Source organism: Delphinapterus leucas, chromosome 3, assembly GCF_059928025.1.
Source record: "Delphinapterus leucas isolate spDelLeu-1000000601 "Yukka" chromosome 3, BTC_Dleu_Yukka2, whole genome shotgun sequence".
NCBI classification, from domain to species: Eukaryota; Metazoa; Chordata; class Mammalia; order Artiodactyla; family Monodontidae; genus Delphinapterus; species Delphinapterus leucas.
In genome coordinates this window covers 62,845,057-62,869,235 of record NC_143131.1, presented here as the reverse complement: position 1 = coordinate 62,869,235, position 24,179 = coordinate 62,845,057, and the positions used below count along the sequence as shown (strand labels likewise).

The 24,179-nt window shown below is 39.4% G+C and overlaps 1 protein-coding gene across 5 annotated transcripts in view; it reads left to right on the top strand.

The window, feature by feature from the left end:
* Nucleotides 1–1,759: 1,759 nt before the first annotated feature.
* The window catches only part of TBCA (tubulin folding cofactor A), a 104,230-nt gene continuing 81,810 nt past the window's right edge, over nt 1,760–24,179 (top strand). The window contains exon 1 of one of the 5 annotated variants that reach the window (XM_089909041.1): nt 1,760–1,984. Coding sequence is in view for 2 of the 5 variants with exons in the window: in XM_022594423.3 (XP_022450131.1) it covers nt 1,932–1,984 (53 nt within the window). In the remaining 3 variants the exon portion in view is untranslated. Of the gene's footprint in view, nt 1,985–2,287; nt 2,760–24,179 lie in introns of those variants that run through there. The other 4 variants (XM_089909040.1, XM_089909042.1, XM_022594423.3 and 1 more) reach the window with 4 other exon arrangements.

Sequence of the window (24,179 nt, the reverse complement as noted above, 5' to 3'; positions counted from 1 at the left end):
CTTAAGAGGTTGCCCAGTAACTTTATATTAATGATCTGCTGGATTCCTGTTTGTAGCATTTTGCTGTGTTGAGTCTGTTGGTTTTTCTGTTTTGTTTTGTTTTGACCTCCCCCGCCCCGCCACCCCCCAGTATTTCATAGGTCTGCTGTGTCACCTGAAGTTTATTTCAGTGTGCCAACCAGTCAGATGACAGTATTTACTGAATTGAACACCTGCTGTGTACAGAACACAGGTGGAGGTTAGGAGAGGAAGATTTATAGAAGACAAGATTCTTGCCTCTAAAGATGTTTATAACCCAATGAAGAGAGTGAGCACACCCTCGTGAAGGACTCAACAATAGTTTTTAAAAGAAATACACCAAAAATAGGGCTTCCCTGGTGGCTCAGTGGTTAAGAATCCGCCTGCCAATGCAGGGTACACGGGTTTGATCCCTGGTCTGGGAAGATCCCACATGCCGCGGAGCAGCTAAGCCCGTGCACCACAACTACTGAGCCTGCGTGCCACAACTTCTAAAGCCCACGTGCCCTAGAGCCTGTGCTCCTCAACAAGAGAAGCCAACGCAATGAGAAGCCCGCGAGAGTAGCCCCTGCTCGCCGCAACTAGAGAAAGCCCGCATGCAGCAACGAAGATCCAACACAGCCAATAAATAAATAAATTTGTTTTTTTAAAAAAGAAATATACCAAAAATAAAAATTAATTTTGGGTGATTCCAAAGTATCCAGGGAGCATTAAATGGGCAGGGGTCAGTCGTGGTAGACTTTCTCCAGGAGGTGGGTTTTGATCTTGGATTTATACTAAGGTTCCTGAACTGGCAGGGTCTTGAACTGTCCAGAGCTAGTCACAAAAGCCAGAAGGAGTGAATCAAGTGTAGGGAAGGGTAAAGAGAGGCCTTTGAAGAAGGATACCAAGAAACTATAAAAGGAAGGAGGCTCTGCCCTGCGTTCCTTGGGGGACTCCGCCGGAAAGAGGTTGCCAGAGCTCACTGGAGGTTTGTTTCATTTTATGCAAGAGACACATTTTTTGAAAATATAAAATAGTCAAAAGCTGTTGAGTATTATGTCAGGCATTGAGCTTTAACCTTCATATCTACTCTGTAAAGTGGACATTATTTCTATTTTGCATACAAGGCAAAAGCCTCAGCAGCGAGGTTAAGTGGCCTATGTGCCCAGTGTCAGTTAGCTATTAAAGGGTAAAACCCCTTTAATATCAAAGGTCAGTGGGTTTGTTTGACCACGAAGCCCAAGCTTTCTTATGCCACACAATTTTTGTAAGTTGGATATTTAAGATTTACTAGAGGTAATGATTTTTGAATAAGTCCTATAGTCGTTTTTTTGTTAGGTGCATTTATCTACAAACATTGTTTGCAGAGGTCTGAGGTGGAGGGTAAGGATTTTCTTAACTGCGTGCATGACGGTAGTTTATTTCTTTAAACCTGCATCATTTTACCCCATTTGACATAAGATAATGACACCGAAAATATCTTCAGTTTTTAGGTCACTCCGTCCTTTCAGCGGATAATCTCGCAAAGCAATGTCATGGCCAAACCAGTCTATCCGGGGAGACACAAGTTTCCCCAAACGCCCAGGCTGTGGAGACCAGGAAAAGTGTAACTTGTATTCACACTAAAAGGAGGGCTGTTCAAGAATAAAAAGGAGGGCTACTTGAGATAGACAAGCCAGGTTCTGCGAGCGGGAAACTCGGTGGAGGTGGGTGAGTGGTGACCCGCCCTTGGCTCGCGACCCTGGGCCCACGCCCAGCGGGTGTGGCAGCAGCGCCAGCGTGGCTCCGGGGCCGCGCCGGAGTGTGCGCATGCGCGCCGGCCCGCGCCAGGCGGCGCGCCGGCTACGCCTACAGACCCGCTTCCTTCGCTTAGTCTCCCTCAACGGTTACCCCGGCTCTCCGCCACTCATTCCCGCGGCGCTCGAGGGACCATGGCCGATCCTCGCGTGAGGCAGATCAAGATCAAAACTGGCGTGGTGAAGCGGTAAGGAGCCAGGAGCGGCGCAGCTGCCGCCGTCTCCTCTTCCTCGCCCCGTGGCGGCCCGAGAGGCCGGGCGGAGCGCAGGCCCGAGCTGGGCCCCGGACTCCAGGCCTCAACTGGGGCGCCGCGGCCGGTGGGGACGAGGCGGGAACGGAGGGGGCGCGCAGGTGCCCAAGTCACCGGACCGGGGCACTCCCTCCCCGCGCCTGCCCCCTCCAAAACCCAGACGCGGAGCGGTGAAGGTCGCGGCGGCCCCACCCCTCCGGCGCCCGCAGTCGGGGAGGCAGAGGGGCGGCGGCCCGGCTCTCGAGGGCGGGGCGGGCTGGGGTGGTATCTCCGAGTGCGCTGCCCGGATCTCCCTGCGGAACCTGGCTGGTGGGGGGCGCTTCCGGTCCATTACCTACGCTCACGTGGACGCGCGAGCCCGTTGTGAAGTTTAGGGGGTTGCTGCGAGCCCGGCCCTCATTAGAAATGGGACCTTGCGGGCGCCCTGTCATCTAACATGGCAGGCGGGACTCGCAGTCTGAAGAACTGCGGTGTGAACTTCCAGCACACTCGACAAACTTCTGTGGCCTCACTCCCCGGCTAGCTTCCCCGAGGCTCGCCCCGGAGCTTGTGGGGTGCTGTTCAAGTAACTATCCTGTGTAGGCCAGTCCTGTAATTCGCCGTCATCCTCACCGCTGTGGAGTGCCTAGTAGGCCTTTATTGTTCAGACCCCAAAAGATGAAACTTTTTGATGAGGCATTCCAAGAGAAAAGATGAACAGCCTTCTGAAGAAGTAGGTTATTTGGCAGTAAACATGTATAATCCTAGCTCTCTCGCTTCTTCCTCTGCCCACCTTTCCTCCCTGTGTTGATATTTTCACCAGAGGAAGGACAAGGCAAAGGGGAGAATAAATTCACTTTTTAAGATATTGCCTCCGCGGTTTAGCACAGCATTGCACTGTGCTTTCCAGAAGCTGTCATTATTGTTAAGGCGGTAAGGAGATAGGATGAGTAGTAGTGAAATGTACAGCCTTTTCTGAAGTGAGACTGCTTGGGTTCCAGTCCTGATTCTAACATATATTATGTATTGTTGAATATATTACATTGCACCGTGCCTCAGTTTCCTGGTTTGTAAAATGGAGTAAGTACCCGCCTCGTGCAGTTGTTCCAAAAAATGCCTGCTGTTCTGTTTAACAGTATGTGGTAAGTACTAGTAAATGTTAACTAATACTATGGTTTGTATTCCCATTTTACAGATGAGAAACTGAGGTTTAATGAAGTTAAAATAGGAAAAGTAAACTTGTCCGGGGTCGCTGTGCTAGTTAGTGGCAGAGCAGGGAAAAGCACTAGGGTTTCTGATCTACAACCTTTTGTTTTAAGCTACAGTGTCCCCCAGAAGAGTATTTTTTTAAATGTGTGATAATAGAAGGGGAGTTTAGATGTGTAATTGAAAATATAATTTGCCCTATTACCCCCAAGTTCTGTTTTCACTTTTGTTAGACTTACTTTGGTTATGTCATTTTCATAAATCTATTTGGCAGAAGTACCAGGGTATAATGAAGAGCGCTTTAGAGGGAAAGTCATGAGAAATGACTTTTTTATTGAGTATAGTTGATGTACAATATTAGTTTCAGGTGTATAACAGTGATTCAAAATTTTTATTAATTATTCTCCATTAAGTTATTATAAAATATTGGCTGTATTCCCTGTACTGTACAATATATTCTTGTAGCTTATTTATTTTATATGTAGTAGTTTGTACTTCTTAATCCCCTACCCCTATTCTACCCCATTCCCTTCCCTCTCCCCACTGGTAACTACTAGTTTGCTCTCTATATCTGTAAGTCAGTTTCTGATCTGTTATATTCGTTTGTGTGTTTTATTTTTTAGATTCCACATATTAGTGATAACATATAGTGTTTGTCTTTCTCTGTGTGACTTACTTCACTAAGCATAATACCCTGTAGGTCCATCCATGTTGTTGCAAATGGCAGAATTCCATTCTTTTTTATGGCTGAGTATTCTGTCGTGTGTATGTGTGTGTGTGTGTGTGTGTGTGTGTGTGTACGTATATCACATCTTCTCTATCCATTCATCAGTTGACTGACGCTTAGGTTGCTTCCATAGCTTTGCTATTGTAAATAATGCTGCTGTGAACATGGGGGTGCATGTATCTTTTCGAAATAGTGTTTTCATTTTCTTCAGATAAATACCCAGGAGTGGAATTGCCGGATCATATGGTGGTTCTATTTTTAGTTTTTTGAGGAACCTCGATGCTGTTTCCCATAGTGGCTGCACCAATTTACATTCCCACCAACAGTGTACAGGGGTTCCCTTTTCTCCACATCCTCACCAGCATTTGTTATTTGTGGGAAGACACACTCATTTAGATAATAATTTAAGTTTTCAGGCTTTCAAAAATTCTTAAGTACTTATGGAAACTGCTTGAAAATAAAGTTTTGTTTTCATTTTATTTCAATAATAGAGCATTATCACACTAATTTTGATTCTTCATACATAAGTAAATTTATCATTTTTATGAAATCCCCTCATACTTTACTTCATAATATCTCAAATTGCTTATAAATTAATGGAAATGCCTACTGTACATTTTTTTCATGGCTTTTCTGTTGACATTTTGGTGTAGAGCTTTCCCATATGTACTGAAATGAGATATGGTTTTTAAAAAACCTAAAATTTCTATTTTAGCTGCTTATTACTCATATTTTGCCTTGGTAGATAACTCTCTAAATCCATAAATATTGTTCCCTATTCTCCTGTTACATTCTCCTGAAAATTATTTTACTCTGACTCCTTCCATCTTATGCCTTAGTATCCTGTTTTTTTAAAAATTCTACATTATACTTCAGCAAAGGAAAAAAATAGATGAGGCAGATGTGGCAACACGTTAATAATTGTTGGGGATGAATGGTCATGGATCTTCATTATATTCTTCTCTATATATATTAAACATTTTTATAATAAAAAGGTATGCATTTTTTCTCCTCCAAATTTAGTTTCAAAGACTCCTCAGTTAGTTTCATGATTCAGACATGTTCTTGGTTTTGTGAACGGCATTCTGTGCATTGGTTTCTTAAAGCAGTGGTCTAAAATTCAGTTTCTGTTCTCAGCACCTTTTTTCTAGTCAAGATGTTCGTTTCCCATCACCTCATTTATCTTCAGAAGTAACAACTTTTATTTGGAAAAAGAGATTTAAAGTCATTCAAGCCCAGAATTCCTTCAGTTTTCTTTCCAGGAGTTCAGAACCATTTAGAAATATATTCTAGGTGTTAGTCCTAGAGTTCAGTTTGGGTAGGCTGTGTGCTTGGGAGGGTAGATTCTTAGAGTTTAGTGTCTAATCAAATCTGCTAAAATACTTCAGGTGATCTGAAAGTTCCCTGTAGTGGGTTTTAGGAAGAAATGTGGACAGGCAGATGGAATATTACTGGAGTATGGAAACAGGCAATAAATAAAAGGTGGTATTTGGCAACTGAGAGATCAAACAATGAGTGGAAGATGCGCATTTCAGCATGTTGGCAAAATGGTGATCTTAGACCCTAAGGAAATAGGCAGAAGCCTCACAGAGCTCTAGTCCTAGAGAAACTTTGTTATTTCACATGGTAACAAAGGCAAAGGATCTGGTTTCCTGAAATAGATTTCAAGAGAGAGGTTAGACCCCTAGAAACAGGAGAGTCCAGTTACTAGGAATGGCTTGTAAGGTGAGAGTTAGACAGCAATGAGTCTGACTTGGTACTGAGTTCCTGACTCGTAGGACTTGTCAAATATCTCCTCCCCTGCAATGGGATTGTTTTTCTAGGGCGAATTCTGGCTGTGAATTAGAGATATGTGTGCACTAGGGGCTGGGTAATATACGAAGTTTCTTCAAGCAGCAGCCTGTGTTCACATGTGACTCCTTGTTAATGGGTATTAGTTGGTAGGTTTGGGTCTTGCAGGCTGTTTTTAAAGATTTGATGTTCGACAAATATTTAACAAATGAGACTGAATATCCTTTACCAAATTACACCAACATCACTGGAATATTTTTCTTTATCTTCTTATCTTCCCTTGAGACTGGGAGTGACATCAGTGACGAAACTGTCTTGTTCACTGCTCTGTCTTCAGTGCCTGGCATGGAATAGCCATGTTTACTAAGTTTACTGAGATTAATTGAATGATCAATGCCAAACAGTATTAAGCAAGGTCAGATTTACTCGAGTTTTCTATTGAAATAATCACAGCCTCCTTTTTGTTCATCCTTGATAATTTAAGGGCTTATATTAGGAGTTTGGGATTAACATATACACACTACTATATATAAAACAGATAAATACAAGGGCCTACTGTATAGCACAGGGAGCTATATTCAATATCTTGTAATCACATATAATGGAAAAGAATCTGAAAAAGAACATATATATGTATATGTATATCTGAATCACTTTGCTGTGCACCTGAAACTAACACAACACTATAAGTCAACTATATGTCAATGTAAATAAATAAATAAATAAAGTGTGTATGTGTGTGTGAAAAAAAATAAAATAAAAATAAAGATTTGAATCCATGTTCCAGATTGCTAGACCTACTTATATGTGACTGGGCACAGCTAATCTGGCAGCCCTAGCAAGGAGTTACCAGATATGACTCCAAATTTCTTCTTCTCCAGTGCAGAACTGTAAATCTCCCCCACCTCCCGCCCCCCAGTGTCTCGCTGACATTAGTTGTCTGGGTTTACCTGGGACAGAAGGGTTTCCAGGATGTGGAACCTACAGTGCTAAAGTTGGGAAAGTCCCAAGCAAACCAGAGTGATTCGTATTAGTACTTACATAAGTAGCTAACATAGCACTGTTTTGTGTGTGCTGTGATTATTTGGAGACTATTTGCTGATAGTACAACTGTGAATTGAATGTTGTACTTAAAACTTAAATGCATCCTGTAAATATGAAGTTTCGCCAGAGAAGCTTTTTTTCCTGTATTAAATTATTGGTGATTTAGAAAATACTTTTCTCTAAAGTAGAAGATACAGCATTGATTTTTTTTCTTCTGGTTTTATTGAGATATAATTGACATACAGCAACTGTATAAGTTTAAGGTATACAACATAATGATTTGACTTATATACATCATGAAATTATTACCACAGTAAGTTTAGTGAACATTTATCATCTCATATAGATACAAAATTAAAGAAATAGAAAAATATTTTTTCCTTGTGATCAGAACTCAGAATTTACTCTCTTACAACTTTCATGATAACATATAGTGTTAATTATATTTATCATGTTGTTCATTACATACCTAGTAGTACTTATTTACCTTATAACTGGAAGTTTGTACCTTTTTGACTATTTTTATCCAATTCCCCTTCTCCCCCCCTCCCCACCTTTGGTAACCACAAATCTGATCTTTTTTTCTATGAGTTTTTTTTGTTTTTGAAGTATAATTGACCTACAACGCTGTGGTAGTTCCTGATATACAACATAGTAATTTGACATTTCTGTATTTCAAAATGAACACCATGATAAGTCTAGTTACCATCTGTCACCATACAAAGATGTTACATAATTATTGACTATATTCACATTGTACCTTTCATACCTGTGACTCATTTATTTTGTAACTGGAAGTTCGTACCTCTTAATCTCCCTCACCTATTTCTCTCTTCCCCCCACATGCCTCCCCTTTGGCAACCACCTGTTTGTTCTCTCTATGATTCTGTTTCTGTCTAGTTATGTTTGTTCATTTGCTTTTTAGATCCCACATATAAGTAAAATCACATAGTATTTGTTTTTCTCTGTCTGATTTATTTCACTTAGGATGCCCTCTAAGTCCATCCATGTTGTCACAAATGACAAGATTTCATTCTTCTTTATGGCTGAGTAATATTCCATTGTGTGTGTATGTATAAGTAATTATAAATATATATATCAATCACATTTTCCTTATTCATCTGTTCATGGGCACTTAGGTTTCTTCCCTATCTTGGCTATTGTAAGTGCTGCAGAGAACATCGGAGTGCATATATCTTTTTGAATTAGTATTTTAGTTTTCTTCGGGTAAATACTCAAGAGTGGAATTGCTGGATTGTATAGTAGTTTTATTTTTAATTTTTTGAGGAATCTCCCTACTGTTTCCTATAGTGGCTGCACCAATTTACATTCCCACCAGCAGTACACAAGGGTTCCTTTTTCTCCACATCCTCACCAACATTTGTTTTCTTTTTTAAAATTTATTTATTATTTTTGGCTGTGTTGGATCTTCGTTGCTATGCGCAGGCTTTCTCTAGTTGCGGTGAGCGGGGGCTACTCTTCGTTGCGGCGCGCGGGCTTCTCTTGTTGCCGAGCACAGGCTCTAGAGCGTGCCGGCTTCAGTAGATGCAGCGCGTGGGCTCAGTAGTTGTGGCTCGTGGGCTCTAGAGCGCAGGCTCAGTAGTTGTGGTGCATGGGCTTAGTTGCTTCGCGGCATGTGGGATCTTCCCGGAGCAGATTCTTAACCACTGTGCCACCAGGGAAGCCCTGTTATTTGTTTTCTTTTTGCTACTAGCCATTCTGACAGGTGTGAGGTGATATCTCATTGTAGTTTTAATTAGCATTTCCCTGATGATGAGTAATGTTGAGCATCTTTTCCTGTGCCTGTTGGCCATATGTATATCTTCTTTGGAAAAATGTCTATTCAGGTACTCTGCCTGTTTTTTAATCAGGTTGTTTGTGTTTTTGATCTTGAGTTATGAGAGTTTTTTGTGTATTTTGGATATTAACTCCTTATCAGATATATGTTTGCAAATACCTTCTGTTGAGTAGGTGACCTTTTCATTTTGTTGATAGTTTTGCTTTGTTGTGCAAAAGGTGTTTACTTTGATTAGTTCCATTTGTTTGTTTTTGTTTCCCTTGCCCAAGGTGACAAATCCAAAAAGATCTTGCTAAGACTGACATCAAAGAGCATAGTGCCTATTTTTTCTTCTAGAAGTTTTATGGTTTCAGGTATTACTTTTAAGTCTTTAATCCATAGTGAGTTCATTTTTGTATATGGTATGAGAAAGTAGCAGCTGTCCAGTTTTCTCAATACCATTTTTTGAAGATACTGTCTTTCCCCCATTTTTCACTAAAGCAGAAGAAAAAAATAGCCTTGATGTTTTAAATGCTGATATGTTATTTCAGCTAAATGACATATGTCTACCATAAGTTTCCAAGTATGATTTCTGTTTATAAAATAAGGGTTTTTCTCTTCTTAAGCTGTATTTATGGTAAATTCAAGAAATTCTTCTGCAAGAACAAAATGTTTTCATTCATTTAACATAAAAGGTTATTTAATAACTTTAAAGCCAACTTATTTTCAATAAAGCCTGCTAAAAATGTCCACTGGTGAGTGAATTAATTCATTAAAAATGCTTTCTGAAATATATCTTTTTATAACCATTTTAGATTGGTAATGGCTTAAAATCCAATGTGAACAAAGAATGTTAGGGCATTGGAAATAGCACTGACATTGGCCCATAGTTTTCCTCTGATTAAATGAAAGTGACACCAGTAGATTAGAATGAGACTAGGACAATTCACACTGCAATTGTGTTAGTTTAACTTTAACAATCTTTTAACACTCTTGTTTAAATGTAGCTGACATACCATAATTACAAATCTACAAGGCTTGATTATAGAATTTTACATCATGGATCTGTGGGGAAATTGTATTGATTTTTTTTAAAAAAAATAAAGCAAGCACCTTTTCCAAACTGTGGCATCTTCCTAAGTTTGTTTATACCCATACCTCTAATATACAACTGTGTATGATATATATAACATATATATTGTACAGCAGGCATAAAAAAACATAAAACGTAAGTAAAATCGCCACAGTTAAATATATATTTATATATATAATATGTTATAGTGACAAACATATTTATATATATAATACATGTTATAGTGACGTACATTATGTATATGAATGCGGATTATATATTTTATACTGACATAAAAGTGAAAAATATGAATGACATATGTACTTACATAGACATGGAGATATAGTTTTACCCGTTTAGCTGTAGTTGTATATACGCTTCCCCTTTTTAAAGTAATTATAGATAGAAATATGGTGGACAGTGTCTGGGAGAGGTTAGGGACATAGCCTTGTAAATTATTCTTGTAAGCTTTAGTAGCTTTGTACCTTTTCGTGTATTCTCCTCTTCTTCCACATCATAGCACTTTGAGGTGAGTTAAAGTAAGTTCAGCCAAAATGGCCAACTTCCTACCTTGAAATTTAGCCAACTCCTTTTGGAATGTCTGTAATGTATCCAGTTCTCCAAAGTGATGGTCAGAGTCACTGTCAAAATGGATTGCAGGTGGTCAGCTCTTCCCCACCTTCTGCCAACTACTTGGCAAGCATTGACTCGTAGGAGCTACACAGCTGGCAACCAGATGTCTCTTTAAGCTGGAAAGGAGGAAAGCTAAGGCCACTCATGACCATGGTTGTCCCAGCACAACCTGTATTATTCTGCAAGTTGAATGTGGAAATGAAAGATCTTTCGACCCCTGTGTGTGCATGTAGGTGTGTTCTGTGTTTTCATTGCATTTTTTTTTGATAGAAAATTTTAAAAATTTGTAGTAAGCCAGGTTGGAAAATTTTGTTAAAAATAGTAGTCCACACAGACCTACTAGAGCATGGACTTGAGGATATGGGGAGGGGGAAGGGTAAGCTGTGACAAAGTGAGAGAGTGGCAGGAACATATATGCACTACCAAACGTAAAATAGATAGCTAGTGGGAAGTAGCCGCATAGCACAGGGAGATCAGCTAGGTGGTTTGTGACCACCTAGAGGGTTGGGATAGGGAAGGTGGGAAGGAGGGAGGTGCAAGAGGGAAGAGATATGGGAACATATGTGTATGTATAACTGATTCACTTTGTTATAAAGCAGAAACTAACACACCATTGTAAAGCAGTTATACTCCAATAAAGATATTTAAAAAAATAGTAGTCCAGAACTATTTAGGATATAAATGCTTAGATGTGTGGTCTTCCTATTCCAACATTCCATTTCCAATAATACAATTATACAAGAACATAATTCCAACTGTGATTCTATTTAATGTGCCCAAGTAGAGCTCATTTTAAAATAACAATGACTGACCCAAAGATCACTTATTTAGCAGCCTCACTCAGAACCTCTATCTTTGAAGCACCTGGTATGGTGTTGACATATAATAAATGCTCAACAGAAGTCTTTCCAGTGAACAAAGGCATGGATGAAGCCTTACTCTATAAGGATTTTTGACCTGAAAAGCAGTAGGGAGCTACTGAATCGATTATGATGTGACAGCATAATAGTATAGTCATTGCTGCAGTTGGAGTTAAACAGATGGAATCCCAGGCTCCACTTACTACATAGGTGACCCTGAGCAAGTTATTTAACCTTTAAAAGCCCGAGTTTTCTTAGCTGGAAAATGGGTTAATGATATTATCTTTCTTGTACTGTTGTTCAGAGAATTGTAAGGTAATCATTTAAAGCACTAAGCCCAAATGCCTGATATGTACGTTCAGTATATGTTAACTGCTGTCATTATTATCATCGTAATCATTCTGTAGAAGTATAAACAGTGTAGTCTCTCCAGGAGAGACCCTGGAACTTGCTTTCTTTTAAACTTTTTTTTTTTTGGTCGTGCCACACGGCACATGGGATCTTAGTTCCCCGACCAGGGATTGAACCCACGTACCCTGCATTGGAAGCGCAGAGTCTTAACCACTGAACCACCAGGGAAGTCCCTTGCTGTCTTTTTTTTTTTTTTTTGTACGTGGGCCTCTCACTGTTGTGGCCTCTCCCGTTGCAGAGCACAGGCTCCGGACGCACAGGCTCAGTGGCCATGGCTCACGGGCCCAGCCGCTCTGCGGCATGTGGGATCTTCCCGGACCAGGGCACAAACCCGTGTCCCCTGCATCGGCAGGCAGACTCTCAACCACTGCGCCACCAGGGAAGACCCATTTTTCTTTAAATTGTTGAGATGTTGATTCCCTGCTTTGAAGCCCCAGCAAAATATCTCTGTTTATATCAGTGACCCTGTATTTTTAACACCTCAAAAAATACTGTATCTTTCGCCCATTTTTTGATTTGGGTTGTTTGTTTTTTTGATATTGAGCTGCCTGAGCTGTTTGTATATTTTGGAGATTAATCCTTTGTCTGTTGCTTCATTTACAAATATTTTCTCCCATTCTGAGGGTTGTCTTTTCATCTTGTTTATGGTTTCCTTTGCTGTACAGAAGCTTTTAAGTTTAATTAGGTTCCATTTGCTTATTTTTGTTTTTATTTTCATTACTCTAGGAGGTGGGTCAGAAAAGATCTTGCTGAGATAATGGCCATCATCAAAAAATCTACAAACAATAAATGCTGGAGAGGGTGTGGAGAAAAGGGAACCCTCTTGCACTATTGGTGGGAATGTAAATTGATACAGCCACTGTGGAGAACAGAATGGTGTTTCCTTAAAAAACTAAAAATAGAAGTACCATATGACCCAGCATATAACCTGAGAAAACCATAATTCAAAAAGTCACATGTACCCCAGTGTTCATTGCAGCACTATTTACAATAGCCAGGACATGGAAGCAACATAAATGTCCAATGACAGGTGAATGGATAAAGAAGATGTGGTACATATATATAGTGGAATATTACTCAGCCATAAAAAGGAACAAAATTGGGTCATTTGTAGAGATGTGGATGGACCTAGAGTCTGTCATACAGAGTGAAGTAAGCCAGAAAGAAAAAAACATATCGTATATTAATGCATATGTGTGGAATCTAGACATATGGTACAGATGAACCTATTTGCAGGGCGAGAATAGAGACGCAGACGTAGAGAAAACAATGTGTCAAGGCCAGTTTCCCTCTTACTGCACTTCCATAAAGTTTATCGTAGGGAAGAGTAGTCAAGTGAGTGAGTGTTTAAGAGCCCTTATTCTAAAATCTATAAATGATTCACCAAAACTGTCAGAAGACATCCCTACAATGCTAATGCTAGATTATAATTATTTTCAAATCCTCCTTAATATTTTGTTTTTAATTGAGTTCCCCCTTTGTTGTTGATATCCTTTCACCTGTGCTAAAGAAATATTTTATGGAGCCTTATGTGTATACATATGCTTTAACTCAGGGTTTATTTGTCTATAAACAAGTAGGCATCTATTTTTTCACTAAATGATCCTCAGCTTCTGAACAGTACTAAAATGACATGCTTTTAATGTGCATCCATTGCCTGAAATATGTCTGTACTCTATGAAGCTTTTGAAGACCTATAATTCTACTGAAATGTAATTCAACTTAGGTTACTAGTACAGTAATTTTCATCTCAAACCTAGGACGTTAAGTTCTAAGGACTTTGCACTATGTAAGATATACAAAGTTTTCTTAAGGCCAAGCAGTTCTTCTCATCTTTTTAGGGACCAGAGGAATGGTGTATAATACATTGCTTATAACAAAACAGGCATTTAATACATATTTGCTAATTGAGTTGAGGAATGGAGAAAACCAGAAAAGAGGTCAGTTATATGAGGGGGAACAGCTCAAGAGTCTGTTCCCCCTCCTATAATTGAAGTTTGCTTTTATCACTAAAAGTGAGAGACTTTGAAAGGAGAGGGGTTGCTGAATACTCCAGTTAAACTTCAGAAGATCAATAAAGGGCTTCCCTGGCGGCGCAGTGGTTAAGAATCCGCCTGCCAGTGCAGGGGACATGGGTTCAAGCCCTGGTCCGGGAAGATCTCACATGCAATGGAGCAACTAAGCCCATGAGCCACAACTACTGAGCCTGAGTTCTAGAGCCCACGAGCCACAACTACTGAGCCCACGTGCTGCGACTACTGAAGCCCGCATGCCTAGAGCCCATGCACCGCAACATGAGAAGCCCGCGCATCACAACGAAGAGTAGCCCCGGCTTGCTGCAACTAGAGAAAGCCTGTGCACAGCAACGAAGACCCAACACAGCCAAAAATAAATGAAATGAAATAAAATAAATACATTTATTAAAAAAAGAGCAATAAAACAGCTGCAAGTAATCACAGTCCTCAAAGACTTGTCAGGATAGTATTTTTATTGGAGAAATGAAAGATAAGAAAATATATTTATATCAGGGATTTCTTTAAAAGTTAACAGTTTCGCAGGATTTTTTTACCTAGAAAGGAAACTAGTCTATTGTAGAAACATTTTAAACTTTTTTATAAATTTATTTTTTTATTTTTGGCTGCATTGGGTCTTCGTTGTCACACGTGGGCTTTCTCTAGTTGCAGTGACTGGGGGCTACTCTTCCTTGTGGTGCGCAGGCTTCTCATTGTGGTGGCTTCTCTTGTTGCAGAGCATGGGCTGTAGGCACACAGGCTCAGTAGCTGTGGCTCGCGGGCTCTAGAGCGCAGGCTCAGTAGCTGTGGAGCAGGGGCTCAGTTGCTCCGCGGCATGTGGGATATTCCCAGACCAGCACTCAAACCCATGTCCCCTGCATTGGCAGGCAGACTCTTAACCACTGCGCCACCGAGGAAGCCCTCAAAACATTTTTAATTATTAATAAGTTCAATCTAAAAATGGTTTTGAGGGACTTCCCCGGTGGCGCAGTGGTTAAGAATCCGCCTGCCAGTTCAGGGGACACGGGTTTGAGCACTGGTCTGGGAAGATCCCACATGCCGCGGAGCAGCTGAGCCCCTGCTCCACAGCTACTGAGCCTGCGTTCTAGAGCCCGCGAGCCACAGCTACTGAGCCCGCGTGCCACAACTACTGAAGCTCACGTGCCTAAAGCCCGTGCTCTGCAATAAGAGAAGCCATTGCAATGAGAAGCCTGTACACCACAATGAAGAGTAGCCCCCACTTGCTGCAGCTAGAGAAAGCCTACATGCAGCAAGGAAAACCCAATGCAGCCAAAAATGAATGAATGAATTAATTAATTAAAAAAATAAATAAGGCTTTGTAGTTTACCTAGAACTAACCAGAACACTGTCTGCCTTTGATTCTAATTTAATAGACGTGTGTGTGTGTGTGTGTGTGTGTGTCTTTGTGTGTGTGGTGTAACTGCCTATTGTTAAGTTACTTACATAAATAGGCTCACCCATACCAGGATGTTATTTTTGAAACCTAAGAAAAATAGTAAGGATATAGGTAAATTGAAATCTCATTATGGGCAGTAGGTGATATTTCAGGGGAACGTAATATGGCAGAGTTTTGGGCCCAGTCCTTAAGGAACTTGTGCTCTGTTATATAGGGTGCATATATCTAAATATTTATTCTTAGAACTGCAAGTATCTCTTTATATAAATCCCCAATCTCCAGCTTTCTCTTGAGCTTTAGACTCATTTTAAAGTGTTGAATTTATGTCCTTAGTATGCTCTGGTTTCAAACTCCGTCTGACACCAAACTAATTATTTTCTCAAATCTGATCCTTTTCATCTATTTTATGAAGGAAAAAATTTATTTCATGTATGAAAAAAATCTAGAGAAAACACAATAAACCTGAAATGAAACAATACAGGTACATTTGAAGTGCCCCTTTCTGAGTTTGTTCCTTTTCTTCTTTGCCTGTTAGTAATTATTATTCTGAATTTGGTCTTTATCATTTCCACACATATTTTTAAACTTCTATTTTATATGTAGATATACATGAACCATATTAAAGTATTCTGCACACTTAACAACACTTATATTTTTGTGTAACATAAAATATATCTGGAAGGATACATAGGAAACTGGTCATGTTGGTTGTCCCTGGGAGAGAAACTGTATAACTAAGACAGGGATGGGAGGAAATTCTTATAATTTTGAATTGTGTATTACCTATCAAAATATAGATTAATTTAAAATTTAAAAACTCTAAGTAGTGTCATATTGTAGGAATCTTTCTTTAGCCTACTTTTTGTGCATATTACTGTTCTCGAGATTTATTCACGTTGAAACATTCAGCTCTAATTCATTCTGTTGCGTGAATTTACTAGTGTTTTGTTTCATTCTCATGTTGATGGATATTTAGTTTTATTTTTTTCCACTTTTACAAATGATGCTACCATGTACTTTGTTAAATATGGCTTCTAGTGCACATATATAACAGTTAGTATAAGGCAGAATTTTCTAAGGAATGGGCCCTGAATGGATTACTGGTATACAAGGGTATAGCTGTCCTTAATCTTCATGATGGCCAGGTATGGCCAAGAAGAGCCATGGACTGTATGGGGGAAGAGCCTTTCAGACAAAAGAACAGTAGATACAGAGGCTTGAAGAAGAGAGAAAGATTGGCCAGTTTGAGGAGGAGCAACCAAGTGAGAAAGAGGAGGAGGGGTAGGAGACACCTTGAAAAGTAGGAGGGAGAAGATATAGATCCTACAGGGCCTACCTAGTGTGTAAGGATTTGGGCTCAAGTCTCAGGAGATGTCACCACCTCTGCAGAAGTTTCCTGTCTGTCTCCCTCCTCTGTGCTCTCAAAGAACTTTGTATAGTAGCCTTCTCTTATCCATGGAGGATATGTTCAAAAACTTGCAGTAGATGCCTGAAACTGCAGATCGTACCAAACTCTGTATCTACTATGTTTTTTCCTGTACTAACAAGTGGGTAGTGTATACAGTGTGGATGATTCACATCCTGGGTGGGACAAAGCAGTACAGTATGAGATTTCACCACAGTACTCAGAACGTGCATGCAATTTAAAACTTACTGTTTATTTCTGGAATTTTCCATTTGATATTTTCAGACTGCAGTTGACTGTGGGTAACTGAAACCTCAGATAAGGGGGGATTACTGTAATCTGTTCCTTTCATTAGACCGTTGGTTTCCAAAGTATGGTCCAGGGGACCCTGGGGGTCTCTGACACCCTTTCAGGGTGTTTGCAAGGTCAAAGTTATTTTCATAGTAATACTGAGATATTGTTTGCCTTTTTCACTTTCATTTGCACAAAATTGTATAGTGGAGTTTTCCAAAGACTAATGATATGTGATATTGTAACAGATTGAATGAAGAAGGAGATATAAGAATCCAGATGCTTCTGTTAATCTAGACATTTAAAAGATTTGCAAAAATGTGAAGCATTGCCATTCTTCTCACTAAATTTTTTCGTTTTGGAAAATATAGTTATTTTTCATAAAATAGGTTATTTTTGTTAACATGTACATTTATTTTGTTGTTTTTCTTTTTTTTTTTGTGGTATGCGGGCCTCTCACTGTTGTGGCCTCTCCCGTTGCGGAGCACAGGCTCCGGACGCGCAGGCTCAGCGGCCATGGCTCACGGGCCCAGCCACTCCGCGGCATGTGGGATCTTCCCGGACCGGGACATGAACCCGTGTGCCCTGCATCGGCAGGCGCACTCTCAACCACTGCTCCACCAGGGAAGCCCCTATTTTGTTGTTTTTAAGTGAATTAACAAATACTACATTTTTAATTAAAATATTTTTGTGATTTCCCAGTTTTAATTTCTAATACAATAAATATTAATATATATAATTCACATAACCAAAAGTTCTTTGAGGTCCTGTGGTATTGTAATTTATAGTAAGAGATATATATTTCGTCTTCCTCCCCATTCCTGACAGAGAGCTCCTAAAACCCTTGAAATTTCCTCGATGATGAGAGTAGTGAAGTTGTCTTATGTTAATTAGACAGTTTTGGAAAGCACCTGGGTAACCTAAGGATGGGGGCTGTTGCCAGGGGAACCAACCATGATTAAAAAGTTGGAACTTTTAGTCCCATGTCCTGACCTCTGGGGAGAGGAAAGTGCCGTGAGGTTGAATCAGTCACTGATGGCCAGTGTTAATCAATCCTGCCACCCTGATGAAACCTTCATAAAATCCCAAAAGGACAAGATTCCAGATTGGTGAACCAGAACACATCCATACCACCATGTTGAGCTCCAAACTCCACAGGGACAGAAGCTCCTGTGTTTGGGACCCCGTCCTGTACATCTGTCTGTTGATTAATATCCTTTGTAATAAACCCGTAAACCAGTGGGTAAACTGGTTTTCTGAGTTCTTTGAGCTGCTTTAGCAAATTAATCCAAGTCAGGGAGTGGTTCCTGGGAACCTCTGATTTATAGCCAGTCGGTCAGAAGCATAGGGAACAACCTGGGCTTCTGATTGGCATCCAAAGTGGGTGCATCTTGTGAGACTGAGTCCTTAATCCATGGAATCTGGTACTGTCTTTAAGTAGATAGTGTCAGGATTGAGTTAAATTGTAGGACACCTAACTGGTGTCAGAGAATCGCTTGGTGTGGGGGGAAAAAACTCATATGTTGGAATTAGTGCCAATCAGAATCATAGGCTCTCAGTAATTTTTAAAAGTATTTTGAGACCAAAGAGTTTGAGAACTACTGTACTATAACAGTAATTCTCAAACATTATTATGTAAAAGAATTAACTTGGGTACATTTAATTAATTTTTAATTTTAACGTGGGAACTTTTAAAAAACACATTTACTCAGGCTTTACCCCCTAAGATTCTAATTCTGTAAGTGTGGGGCAGGATCCAAGAATTTGTACGTTTTACAATGCCTTTGCATAATTCTATTATAGATGATCTTCTAATCATACTTTTAGAAGTATTGTACACCTCTTTGAGCTTCTGGAAGTGCAAAACTGTTTTCTCCATGTTTGTACATTTAGCATACTGTCTAGTATATACTAGGTGCTCAGCATTGTTGAATGACTGGATGGGAGTTGAGGATAGAGTTGAGATCCAGGTGACATCAGCAAGATGTTTTGTTGGTTGGAATGTAGAATTTAAGTTGGGGTGACTAGCAGTGACTCAGGTTAGGTCAAAAAAGGAGACAGATTTTTGAATTGTTTTTAGGTAATTCTAACAGAAGAATCACTCTAACACCTTATTTATATTATTAGTGAATAAAGTATTTCACATGTATATTTTCCCAGAGATGAAACCCCTATAAGTGCTGAAACTATTTTTAAAGATACCTTTATGGAAAAATTTCCCCAAACATTACTTGGTTCATCAGACTACACTGCACTTTCGCATAATCAGTTTTTTCCTCCATCGCTGAAATGAATATTGCTACTAACTTTTAAAAATAGGTGACCATAAAAATTTTAGGATTATTTGTTCTAGTTCTGTGGAAAATGTCCTGGGTGATTTGATAAGGATCACATTAAATCTGTAGATTGCTTTGGGTAGTATGGCTATTTTAACAATACTAATTCTGCCAATCCAAGAGCATGGAATATCTTTCCATTTCTTTGAACCATCTTTAATTTCCTTTATCAGTGTTCTGTAGTTCTCAGTGTTTTGTAGTTCTCAGTGTTTTATAGTTCTCAGTGTATAAGTCCTTCACCTCCTTGGTCAGGTTTATTCCTAGGTATTTATTTATTTATTTGACATGATTTTAAAGGTTTTTTTTTGTTTACTTTGAAATTTATATGGGACCACAAAAGACCCAGAATTGCCAAAGTAATCCTGAGGAAAAAGAACAAAGCTGGAGGCATAATCCTCCCAGACTTCAGACAATACTGCAAAGCTACAGTAATCAAAACAGTGTGGTACTGGAACAAAAACAGACATATGGATCAGTGGAACAGAATAGAGATCCCAGAAATAAACCCATTACCTACAGTCAATTAATCTTCAACAAAGGAGGCAAGACTATACAATGGAGAAAAGAGGTCTCTTCAGCAAGTGGCCTTAGGAAAGCTGGATAGCCACATGTAAATTAGAACACTCCCTCACACCATACACAAAATAAACTTAAAATGGCTTAAAGATTTAAATATAAGGCATGACACCATAAAACTCTTAGAAGAGAACGTAGGCAAAACATTCTCTGAAATAAATTGTAGCAATACTTTCTTAGATCAGTCTCCCAAGGCAAAATAAATAAAATCAAAAATAAACAAATTGGACTTTATCAAACTTACAAGCGTTTGCACAGCAAAGGAAATCAAGAACAAAATGAAAAGACAGCCTACAGACTGTGAGAAAATCTTTGCAAAGGATGCGACTGACAAGGGCTTAATTTCCAAAATATACAAACAACTCGTACAACTCAACAACAAAAGAACAAACAACCCAATCAAAAAATGGGCAGAAGACCTTAACAGACATTTCTCCAAAGAAGACATACAGATGGTCAACAGGCACATGAAAGGATGCTCCACATCGCCAATTATTAGAGAAATGCAAATCAATGAGGTGCAACCTCGTATCAGTCAGAATGGCCATCGTCAAAACGTCTACAAATAATGAATGCTGGAGAGGTGTGGTTACCTTATACCTGATTTGGTGTTTTCCAAATCACCAGCGAAGTCCTGATTATCTTTTAATATAAGCATCCCCACAGATAAAGAGTGTAAAGGGGATGTGAGGCTCCAGTCCCACAACCACATACTTAATCACTTCCTTCCTCCTTGTGTAGAATAATGTACATCCCTCAGGCAGCCCAGGGTTTTTACCTGGTGGGAAGGGGGCTTCCCTTGGAAAGGGCAACCCTATCCATTTCCAGGACTGTGCATTCAATGTTGCATGCTTGGGAGCTGAGAGAGGAGGTCTGCAGACATCAGTCTGTATAGTGGGTGCTGAAAACCATTTTGGTTCTGGGTTGCTCAGGCGCTGAGGCCAAAGAAGACCAACAATATTTTTAAATGATTCTTTTCCATGTTATGTTAATTCTTTAATTTTTTCCAGTTTTATTGAGATATAATTGACATATAACATTATATTTATTCAAAGTTTACAACATAATGGTTTGCAATATATATATATAGCAAAATGATTACCACAATAAGTTTAGTTAACATCACTTCACGTAGTTACAGTCTTTTTCTTCTGATGAGAACTTTAAAGATCTACTTTCTTAGCAACTTTCAAATATACAATATAGTATTGTTAACTACAGTTACCATGCTGTACATTACATCCCCAGTACTTATTTATGTTATAACTGGAAGCTTGTACCATTTGGTCACCTTCACCCAATTCTCCCCAATTCTATCCCTCAACTCTAGCAACCAAACTAAACCAAACCAAAACTATGAGTGTGGTTTTTTTAGAGTCCACATATAAGTGAGATCATACAGTATTTGTCTTTCTCTGTCTGACTTATTTCACTTAGCGTAATGCCCTCAAAGTTTGTCCATGTTGGCCCAAATAGCAGTTCCTTCTTTTTTTTGTGGCTGAATAATACTCCAGTGTGTGTGTGTGTGTGTGTGTGTGTGTGTGTGTGTGTAGGTGTAGGTGTGTGTGTGTCTGTGTACACATTATTTTTTATACTCAGGAATAAACCAGACCAAGGAGGTGAAAAACTTAATATGCTGAGAAGTATAAAACATTTATGGAGGAAATTGAAGATAATTCAAAGAAATGGAAAGATATCTCATGTTCTTGGATTGGAAGAATTAACATTGTTAAAATGGTGATACTACCCAAAGCAATTTACAGATTTAATGTGATTTCTATCGAATTTCTGACAACTTTTTTCACAGAACTAGAACAAATAATCCTAAAATTTATATGGAACCATAAAAGACCCAGAATTGCCAAAGTAATCCTGAGGAAAAAGAACAAAGCTGGAGACATAACCCTCTCAGACTTCAGGCAATACTGCAAAGCTACAGTAATCAAAACAGCATGATATTGGCACAGAAACAGCCATATGTATCAATGGAACAGAATAGAGAGCCCAGAAGTAAACCCACACACCTATGGTCAATTAATCTTCAACAAAGGAGGCAAGAATATACAATAGGGAAAAGACAGTCTCTTCAACAAGTGGTGTTGGGAAAGTTGGACAGCTGCATGTAAATCAGTGAAGTTAGAACACACCCTCACACCATACACAAAAATAAACTCAGAGTGGCTTAAGGACTTAAGTATAAGGCATGACACCATGAAAGTCCTAGAAGAAACACAGGCAAAACATTCTCTGACATAAATCGTAGCAATGTATTCTTAGGTCAGTCTCCCAAGGCAATAGAAATAAAAGCAAAAATAAACAAATGGTACCTAATCAAACTTATAAGCTTTTGCATAGCAAAGGGAACCATCAACAAAATGAAGACAGCCTATGGCTTGGGAGAAAATATTTGCAAATGATGTGACCAACAAGGGCTTAATTTCCAAAATAGACAAACAGCTCATACAACTCAATAACAAAAAAACCCAGTCCAATCAAAAAATGGACAGAAGACCTAAAGAAAAATGGGCAAAAGACCTCCTTTCTTAGACTTACATTTATGTTTTAAGCCACATTTATTTATCCATTCATCTGTCAGTGAACACTGAGGTTGTTTCCATGTCTTAGCTATTGTGAATAATGCTGCAGTGAACATAGGAGTACAGAATCTTTTTGAGATAATGATTTCTGTTAATTCTCATTCAGGATACCTTAAGTTCTTAAGTTTGGTACAGCATTTCTAGAGAAAGATTTTAATTTATTGTTGATAATTTTTAATCTGGTACCATATCTTTTGTAATTATTACTGCCATAGGTTTAAAAATCTAGCAGACATACATACTTTCAGTCTTCTTTACCTGTCCTCCCCAACGAAGGGTGAGATGTTTAATTTTTATTTATTTATATCATCTTTTGTATTTTCTATTGGTATTAGAAAGTATATAGGTCTCAAATAGATACTTTTATTTTCTGTATTTATATTACTCTTTTTAAACTAGCATTTCTAGTACTAGATTAAATAGAAGTAGTCTCAGGAGCCAATTTGGCTTTTGTTTGTAATAAGAATGATTCTAAAGATTTTCTGTCTTTTGAATGGGCAATACTGTACATAATATTTTGCAATGACTCTGAATCTTCATTTTGAACATCTTGGGGTGAACACTGTGGCTGCCTCTTCAGTATCTGTTTTTTCTTCTCTTGATGTATACCTGTATTTTCATTCCAGTGTCCACCGTTTTTTACCACACGCACATAGCTCATGTTCTTTGAGGGAAACTGCTCCACTTCTAGCTTTAGGAATGGGCCTCTGAGTGAATCTAGCCAATCAGATTCCATTTCCTGGTTACAGGAATTGATTCAGGGCGATTTAGGCTGATCTAAGCAAGGTACACTTCAGAACTCTTGCTTAGAATTCTGGGACAGATGTGCTTTCTTCCATGTAATTGATTGTGGCTGCAGCTTTCTTTTGGCACTAGGGAATCTGGCCTTGAGATGAAGCTTGTACTGTGGGTGACAGAATGAAGAGACAAAAAGAAATTTCATATGTCTGCTGGATCAGGCAACCCTGAAGCAGATCCTCCCCTGGATTTTAGTTGCATGAGCCAAAAACTCCCTGTACTGTTTAAATCCCTTGAATTGAAATTGTGTTACTTATAATTGAGTACTAACTGATACCATTTCTCGAATCCCTAATTTAGGTGTGTACCTATGTATAATGTAAGGAGCGATTTCCTTTACTGAACTGGCTAGGGATTTCCTTCCTTTCTTTCTGTCTCTCTCTCTGTTTTTTGTTTGATTTTTGTAAATTCTGTTGCTTTAGGCTTAACTTTTATCCCCTCTTTTCCTCTCCATTTCAGTGTCCTATTGAGATCTGATCCTCTGTATCAGAAGTAAGGAAGAATGCTGTCTTTCTTTAACCCTCCCCATCACCTCTCCACTCTTATCCTATTCAGTGCTGTTCTTTGATTGGGGGTGGTGGTGGTGTGGAAGAAAGAGGAGAAGGAGGAAAGGAAAGGTGAAACTATCTTGCCTTAATCCCAACCATTTGTTGTCACAGACTCTGTCCCTGCTTCTGTTCCAGTCCCTCAGTAGAAGAGTCACCACTTCTGTTGCAAGGCCTGCAGTAATTTAGGAGGCATTCTTTTTATTTTTTAATTAATTAATTAATTTATTTTTGGCCGCGTTGGGTCTTTGTTGCTGCGTGCAAGCTTTCTCTAATTGTGGCGAGTGGGGGCTACTCTTCGTTGCAGGGCACAGCTTCTGATTGCCGTGACTTCTTCTTTTGTTGTGGAGTACAGGCTCTAGGGTGCGCGGGCTTCAGTAGTTGTGGCTCGCGGGCTCTAGAGCGCAGGCTCAGTAGTTGTGGCGCATGAGCTTAGTTGGAATCTTCCCGGACCAGGGCTCGAACCCGTGTCCCCTGCATTGGCAGGTGGATTCTCAGCCACTGCGCCACCTCTTGGCATCCGTTCTGTTTTTTTTCCTCACTAGAAGCATAGTAATCCATAGTATACATATCCTGTAGAAAGTATTTCATGCACATACTTAATAGTGTTAAATAACCTTTTGTGGGATGGTTTATGAAGCTTAACACCAAGTAT